The sequence below is a fragment of the Monopterus albus genome, unplaced genomic scaffold, assembly GCF_001952655.1.
Source record: "Monopterus albus unplaced genomic scaffold, M_albus_1.0 scaffold30.1, whole genome shotgun sequence".
Classification (NCBI taxonomy): domain Eukaryota; kingdom Metazoa; phylum Chordata; class Actinopteri; order Synbranchiformes; family Synbranchidae; genus Monopterus; species Monopterus albus.
Window position 1 is genome coordinate 1,006,199 of NW_018127910.1, and position 8,364 is coordinate 1,014,562.

At 38.9% G+C, this 8,364-nt stretch overlaps 1 protein-coding gene across 3 annotated transcripts; it reads left to right on the forward strand.

Moving 5' to 3' along the window:
• The first annotated feature begins 451 nt into the window (after positions 1-451).
• On the forward strand, positions 452-8,364 carry hnrnpa3 (heterogeneous nuclear ribonucleoprotein A3). Of its 3 annotated transcripts, none has more exons than XM_020596512.1 (11): positions 452-556; positions 1,305-1,427; positions 1,542-1,688; positions 1,770-1,980; positions 2,068-2,157; positions 2,275-2,346; positions 3,119-3,166; positions 4,491-4,634; positions 4,759-4,875; positions 5,001-5,071; positions 6,519-8,364. In XM_020596512.1, the coding sequence occupies exons 1-10, from the start codon at positions 500-502 to the stop codon at positions 5,054-5,056; spliced, it is 1,065 nt and encodes a 354-aa protein (XP_020452168.1). In that variant the 5' UTR covers positions 452-499; the 3' UTR covers positions 5,057-5,071; positions 6,519-8,364. The 3 variants fall into 3 exon arrangements, with proteins under 3 accessions (XP_020452168.1, XP_020452165.1, XP_020452169.1); XM_020596509.1 differs by lacking the exon at positions 6,519-8,364 and adding an exon at positions 5,173-6,512 and having other exon boundaries at positions 453-556; XM_020596513.1 differs by lacking the exons at positions 452-556; positions 6,519-8,364 and adding exons at positions 759-865; positions 5,173-6,512.

An 8,364-nucleotide genomic window follows, 5' to 3' on the forward strand; every position in this document is an offset into this window, starting at 1 on the left:
CATGTGTCAGAATAATTTATGAGTCTTTTCATTTTGCCAAACCCATGATTTTGAAGTGTTATAGCTGATGTATGTACTTGCATGCAAGTTACTATTTGGCCCTTTGGTAGGAGTCCTGCCTCTGTAAGCTCTGGAATATTGTTGTTTAACATCTACTTCAGCTCACTGATAATTCTGCTGCTGTTTTTCAACTACAAAAGTTTGGCAGGGCGGTAGATCAATAAGCTTCACCAAACTGTAAGCTACTTGAAGTTTCTAGTGTTTGTATTTTCCACCATTTATACAGTGTTTATACAGTAGGTGGCGCAAATAGTCATTTTTTTTGTCATTACACATTAAGTCAGATATCAAAAAGGGCCAATGTGTCATATCATCTTACACTATAAAAAGCACATAATCTTCATATGCACTACATTCATTATAATAGTAATAATTTGTACACATGAACTACAGTAGATATGTTGTGCTGTTCTTCTAGTTGTGATGAATGTAATCCAGGATGCACTGGTCACATGACCCACACAGAACTGCGTCTCTGGACATCTGCAAAATGGAGGTGAGGCGCTCCAAATTGTTGCAAAAATAAAAATGCGTATATGGAAACTGCAATGACGCTACGGTTATTCTCTAACATAAATGCAACTGTGACGAGTAAATGCACTGTGCTGTTTTGAAATGTCTTGTTTCTCTGTAGCCTTCTCTGTAGTTAGTTCATGTTAGCTAACCATGCAGCTAAGATAAGCTAAACTAATGATGGCCAAAATTACTACAAGCTGACCTGGTAGTGTTCGCACCGGAGAGCTCTGTGTTTGGGTTAACATGAGCATTGTGGCTGGATTTTGTTATGTCACGTCAGTTGTTGAGGGTAATGTGTTATTAGCTAGTATTAAGTTGTTAATAGCACAGCGCTGAACCTACAGCGTTCCCGAAGGAACTTGCATCAAGCTAACGCTAGCTATCGAAACTAGCAAGGCCGCTCAGGCTAATGCTTTTTGTCTTACTTTCCATTGGTCTCAGCCTGGCGTTTTTCTACTACGAGAGAATATAGACCAATTTAACATTTTGACGTTACCTGGTTTAATTGACAACCTAATTGCAGAGGCAATTTACTGTTAGCTTACTGTATCGCCATCTCCGGGATAAAGTTAGTCTGGGTGTAAGACTAGTTGCTTATATTTTTGCGTAAAAACATTTTGTCAGCTGCAAGAGCACAGTGACGTTATGCTATTCTGCTGTTTGGTTCCTGCACGGTAGCAGTATTAACTGCAAAAACTACATTTATTTTCTTGTTTGTGGTTTTATAGGACCGTGAAGCTAAAGAACCTGAGCAGCTCAGAAAGCTATTTATTGGAGGTTTGAGCTTTGAAACCACGGAGGAGAGTTTACGGGCCCATTTTGAACAATGGGGATCTCTCACGGACTGTGTGGTATGTATTTCCATTGTCATCTCTGACGAGATACCCTCAAGTGGTGATAATAAACGCCAGTAACTTACAGCTACAGACCCGATGAACAATGCTCACTAGCTGTATATATCATAGGTGATGAGGGACCCCAACAGCAAGAGATCACGAGGGTTCGGCTTTGTAACATACTCCTCTGTAGGGGAAGTCGATGATGCCATGAAAGCAAGACCCCATAAAGTAGATGGCCGGGTTGTTGAACCCAAGAGGGCAGTGTCCAGAGAGGTAAACAAATTCTAGACCAGAGGGCAGATAATACAACAATCTTAATGTGTGGTGTATGCTCACTGATTCACTTTGTTTCAGGACTCAAATAAACCAGGTGCCCATCTTACTGTAAAAAAGATCTTTGTTGGTGGTATTAAGGAGGACACAGAGGAGTACCACATTCGAGAGTATTTTGAGAAATATGGAAAGATTGAATGCATTGACATCATGGAAGAGCGCTCCACTGGGAAGAAGAGAGGATTCTGCTTTGTCTCCTTTGATGACCATGACACTGTAGATAAAATTGTTGGTATGTGGTAGTTTAGACTTCATAATTAATTAAGCTCTTAGTAAACATCAAGCAGTGGTATCAAATTGTATTGTTTTCCCTTTACAGCCCAGAAATTCCACACAATCAACTTCCACAATTGTGAGGTCCGGAAAGCACTCTCAAAACAGGAAATGAGTGCAATATCCACTAGTAGGGGTAAGCACACAGTGAAATTTAGAATAAACTTATTGATTGTTATTCTATATTGTATATTGTAAGAAGCTGATAGTTCATTATAAGCATTTAAGACAATGATATCTCTCTTCATATCAGGCAGGAGTGGAGGATCTGGAAATTTCATGGGCAGAGGTAGTAATTTTGGAGGTAGTGGCAGCTTTGGCCGGGGTGAGTACTATTTGAGTGTCAAATAAAAGTCTGGCCTTGAACCACACTAATGCAGATACATCTGATAGTAATGTTTATGTTATGAAAGAGGTTCCAGGTGAAAGTTTCACATCTAACCCTGTGGGGAAAAAATGTAAAATGCTAGCATTGCTTCTTTCTCTCTTCTTTGTGTTACAGTATTAGAGGGCATGCAAGTAAATGGTGCACGTCCCTAACCGTCTGATAGAACCGGTTACTCAACATGGCCTAGCCAGGGTACAGCTCTGTTCTGTCTGCTGCAGCTCTCAAACTCTGTAAACAGTTACTTTTGGTTCTGTTAAATAAGGTGCTGTCAGTATAAAACAGTGTTGACTGAGGTTCATAAAAGTTGCTTGAAAACAGGCTAACAGTAGTAACTCCCACGTTCAGGCAGTAGACAGAAAAATGTATCTCAGTGCCGTGCACAAGTAAAGTTAGCAGCCACACTGACATTTGTCTTTTTAACATTGCTGCTATGCAGGAATAAATGTTGACTGTCATATGTCAACATTGTAAAAAAATACTCTGTTGTTCTAGACAAATAACACTTGCATTTATCTGCCTCAGAGTGCATTTTTGAAAGCTCGATTTATGGTGAAAAGCATGTGGACAAAAATCCTTGACTTTGCGACAGAGGGTTTTCAGATGAACCTACATTAGTGTGGACATGGTCTCACCTCTGAGAAGGTTGCAAGAGTAAATATGTCCGTCAGCATTGTCATGCACAATATATTTTACCATCCGTATTTTTTAGGTGGCTATGGCGGAGGACGAGGCGGTTATGGTGACGATTTTGACAATGGTGAGCTGTATTGAAATAAAAATTTTACGAAGTGTGAAATGTAAATGTTCATTGTATTGTGATATGCAGGGTTCCCATGAAGTGTCCTGGAAAACATGGATTCGCATAAAGCATTTTTCTACTCATGAAGAAGTCAAGGAAATTGAGATAAATTGTACAGTGTCCTGGAAAAACACTTTGCTGTCCTTCACATTTTTGTATTTTCCTTTTGCTGATAGACCGTCAGATTTCAGTATGTGCTGAAATTAGGTCAATATGTGAGATAAACTTAGAATGGTAAGAGAAGTTTATGGCCTGTGTTTAGTAATGTTTTTGTACGCTCTGAATACCCTGAGCCACTGGCTTTTAAATGCACCTCATCACATCAGTTTGGTGAAGATGGTGTGAATAAAATAAACTGGACGGTTAAAATCACAATGGATTGTAGCCAGACAACCAAGAACTGTAAGTAGCTTGATAGTTTAAATGCAGACATTAATAACTGTTGGCTGCTAATGATTTTTACATTTAAACATGTTTAAGATTGATTGCTCCACCACTAGCAGAACTATTGTTTAATGTTTAACTGGCTAGTTGGCAAACCTTTTAACATGATATGAACAGAAAGGGATAAGCCAGAAGCCTTTCTGGCAGGGCATGGTAGAGTTGAGTGTCAGTTGTATTCTTGAGTTGAATTTGAGTCAAAAATAATACTCATTTTGGAGATAAAATAAGTCAAATTTTAACTTGTGAATGTGAAACCGATCTTCTCTGGGCACTTCCCGAGGATATCGTTATGTGTGTGTCCATTGCCAATAATGCTAGACAAATCCATTTAGAAATTACAGGGGAAAAGAGACAGAACTCTTGTTGAACATTACTGTGTTTATTATTGCTTACTTTTTGTTCTTGGAGTTAAGTCAGATTCCTTTCTTTAGTTATGCTAACCTCTGCAGAGTCAGGTTTTTATTTTTTCACCCTAACCTGTGATGTAAAAGAGACTGTGGAGAGAGAGTATCATCATAGATTAACACATGATTTAAAAGACATCCACACAGAGGAAATTGTTTGTCTAGGATGTGATCCGATTTGACAACACAGCCTTACGTCATAGGAAAAAGTCCTGGAAAATTATTTCTTGAAAAGGTTGGGAACCCTGGACATCAATTCCAAATGTATAACTCCTGTTGTGATTTATTGCGTTAAGTGTTCTTGCTCAATTATGTAATAATTGTCATGTAAGAAAATGCTGTTCAGTAACATTATGGTCAGAAACCTGTGGTGATTTGTTGTTTTTTTTTAACAGTTGGGACTCTCTTGTATTGTTGTTTTACTACTATTATAGGTCCAGGAGGAAATTATAGTGGAGGACCAGGTTATGGAGGAGGCCGTGGGGGCTATGGGGGTGGTGGTGGTGGTCCAGGATATGGCAACCAGGGAGGTGGATTTGGTGGCAGCTGTGATGGAGGTTATGGAGGTAGTGGTGGAGGTAAACAGTTTAACTACATAATGTTTTACTGTTAAATTAAGGGCTAGATCTAATCCATAGTAAGTGTGCAGTGCAAGAAACCTGAACTCATGCCTTGATTTGAAGTTGACACTTCTGTCTTCAGGTTACGGAGGGGGTGGGAATTACAATGACTTTGGAAATTATGGTGGACAACAGTCAAGCTATGGGCCCATGAAAGGAAGCAACTTTGGTGGCAGAAATTCGGGTGGACCCTATGGCGGTGAGTTTTACCCTCCAACCCCAGGAGTCACAGACTTCAAAATGCTGCATCGAGTCACATAACACAGTAATTGTCCTTGAAGAGTAATTTAAGACATTTTGTGGTGACCAATCCTAAACTTGCAGGTGGCTACAGTTCTGGTGGCAGCAGCGGAGGTGGCTACGGCTCACGGCGATATTAATTATTTAATGTTTTGGTAAGTTGCATTCAGTTTCACAACACCCTCGTAGCACAGTACAGAGTGAGCACATGAAAGTGCAGAATAACTATTTGTTCTATCCTGTATCCATTCAACAGGCTTCAGTTCTTAGCAGGAGAGGCGAGGAGGTGAGCAAAGGAATTGTCAGGAAAGCTGCAGGTTACTTTGAGGCAGTCATCTGAGAGCATTAGAGGAACACACAAGTCAGACATTACTGCAGCAAGAAGGACACAAGACATGAGTGCAGATGATACCCTCCCCTGATTGTGATAGATGTTTCTCTCCTAAGAAAAAAAATTCCTTTTGTGCGCCTGAAGTGTTTATTGTGCCTGTGGTATCAGGGTTTAAGCTAAATTGTTTTGTTTTTTTGTTAGTTTTTTTTTTAATCTGAAGTCAATTCTTAATATCCTTTCTGTTTTTTTATATGGGTTAGTTTTTTTTTTTTTTTTTTTTTCCTGGTCAGTTACCTTTTGTCTTTTAACCTGGTTTTTGTCAAATAGCATAGCTGTATCAGGCCCTTAGATGAGCTAGAATTACACAGTTTTTCTTTCTAAAGTTATTATGATTGCTGAATTGCCAGTGTCAAGTGTATTTTGATTTTTGTATGTGAAGTACCGTATGTAAATCATTCGTAGTACCAGTGTCAACTAATATAAGCAGCCTGAATTAGAATTAAGGGAGTCCCTCACTCTTACTGTTCTCCGCAAACCGAATTCTAGTGTTCAAATATTTTGATTAGTAGAAAAAGACCGAATAAAATTGTGTAGTGAAGTAACACGAGGTTCAGTGCGTCATTGGTTCAGAAAAAGCTTATGAATTTACATTTACTAGTCATTGTGACTATGACGTCTAGTTAATCAGCCTGTCCAGAACTTTGTCCTCCTTTGTGAAGTATAATTTAGGACTTGTGTGGGTGATATAGGGTATACTGTGTGTATTTATTTGTATTAGGATCAATGACAAGGGTGTTTTGGGTAGTCCTAGGGCAAGGGCCCTTGCACCACATATACCAGTGTTGAGCAAGTAGGATTATAACAGCCACAAGCACCTGCAGTTTGGGCCCCTCAGCATCGCTAGTGTGGAAGATTGCAGATGACTGTCAGACAGGACGTCTTCAGCCCCAGCACAGTGGACCAGTCAGCATTTTGAGAGAGAAGGGAGAAGGCAGCATCGAGCACAACGACCTTGGAGGAAGCTTGCAGTGTCATGCCTGGTAGTGAGCATCTATGTCTCTTTCAAGGCTAGCTAAACCCTCCAGCAGCTGGTGCTAGCGAAGAAAGACTAGTTCCTGGACACATTGGAGATCCTGTTGAGTCAGAGATACTGCAGTGTTGTTCACAAATACTAGATTTCAGACATTAACAAGAAAAGGGAGCGAGTATTTCACAAAAGCTGACTTGAGAAGATGGAGCAGGTAAGAGTAACCACTTTGCTTGATTTACAGATGTGGAAAGAGGCATTCTCTTCTTGCTGAAAATCTGTAAAGACCTGATAACATGGAAGGTACTGGATGGGTAAGACTTTTTCAAAATATTATCCAAGGCAGCTCATTTTGTAATGTAACAGTGTACATGGTAATAATACAAAGTGGAAAGCTCTCTTAAGGTGCAGGATGACAGTATTGAATACATTGCAGCACTGACTCTACCACACCCTATGACCTTCACCACACTGCTTGGTATACCTTGAGGGCAAAGTGTGTGTCCTCCATTTTTTGCTATCTGTGTCATCAGCTACTTATGTAAAAGTTGCTAGTAATGAAAGACTTGCCAAGATTACCATTCTTTCCAGGAAAACAAAAACAGCAGGCAGCAAGCTATTTTCAGTATCCATTAATGTCCATTATTTTCTCGATTGTTTAGTTTATAAAATGCCAGAAAACAGAAAAAGGTCGATCGCAGTATCATAGAGCGCAAGTTGTCTTCAGATATTTTGCTTAAATAACGTATTTCAAAACCCAAAAGCATGTATTGAATTTATGATCATGTCAGACCCAAAAAGGATCAAATTTTTAGTTCTCAATTATCTTTTGATCAATTCATCCTTGCAGCTCTGTTATTATAGATTAGCACAAGTCATGCAGTATTAAAACGTGTGGAAATCATAAGATCCATGTCAATCTGAGGAGAATAAGCAGAACAAGCCAAATAGCTGTATACAGACTTGTAATCAGCACTTTGAGCTGGTTTTTAAGGTTATAGAGAAAAGTACAAGTTTAAAAATATTGTGATCAACTGAGAGCAACTATGATCATACATGAAACTACTGATGATACACAGAAACATGACAGTATAGTACTGTACTAGTAATTGGCTTGTTATCCAAGACGTGTTGGCAGTTTAGTTTATTTTAGCTTTAGACATTTTTAAACCTAATGAAGTAGGGTTGTCTTTATCAGATGACCTGATTCATATTACTTTTATGCATTTTGTATTTGAAAGATTTACACAGACACCATTAAAGTGGTCATATTATCACAGTCACACAGGAAAAACTACCTGCTAATATTCCCCATCAGTTGGAAAGTACTGCTAAAGAGGAATGTAGAATAACTTCACCCGTGCTTAGCAAAAGCACATCAGGGTCAGGGGACTACTGGCTAGACTGTATATGTAAATGTGATGTGTTCTAAATAAAAACATTTTCCTTAAACAAGTGTTTATTTGTGAAATGAACTTGTAAGCAATATGTTGCAGTAAATGTTTGTGTATTTAACTATTCAATGTCAAAAGGTTTGTTTTACATGATTCTAAAATGACCTTCAGTTTGTTACCGTGCTCACTAGAGCCATTAAAGGAAAGGAAATAACACTGGTGCTCAAAGGGAGCATTTGTGTGTGATAGTGCACATAGATCACACACAGACTGTTTACGGCTTTATCATTGAATACACTTAACTGGCAGACCATTGTGAAGTTGTCAAGCGTGGTTCACACTGAGTACACTCTAGCTGGCCATTTGTTGTCTAACAAAGAATGCAGTGGGTGTGATTTCTTTTGTGACAGGAGTTTCACAATAAACGATTTGGGTAACTGTACAAGCCAACTCATAAAATGTAAGGAGATTGTGAAAGTAGTTGAAGAGTGATGCGTTTCTTTAACAAGATTCTTTTGGTAAATTCAAGTCAAGAACTGACTTGAAGATTTACATTATGTAACTTTTTCTTAGACTATAAATCCACCTTGCTTCAATCTTTTACCGACTGTGGCCACAGTTCATCACACAATATTCTGTTATCAAAAGAACAGGCGGGCATTTAGCAATGAATAGTTTATTGAAAAGCACAGGTTT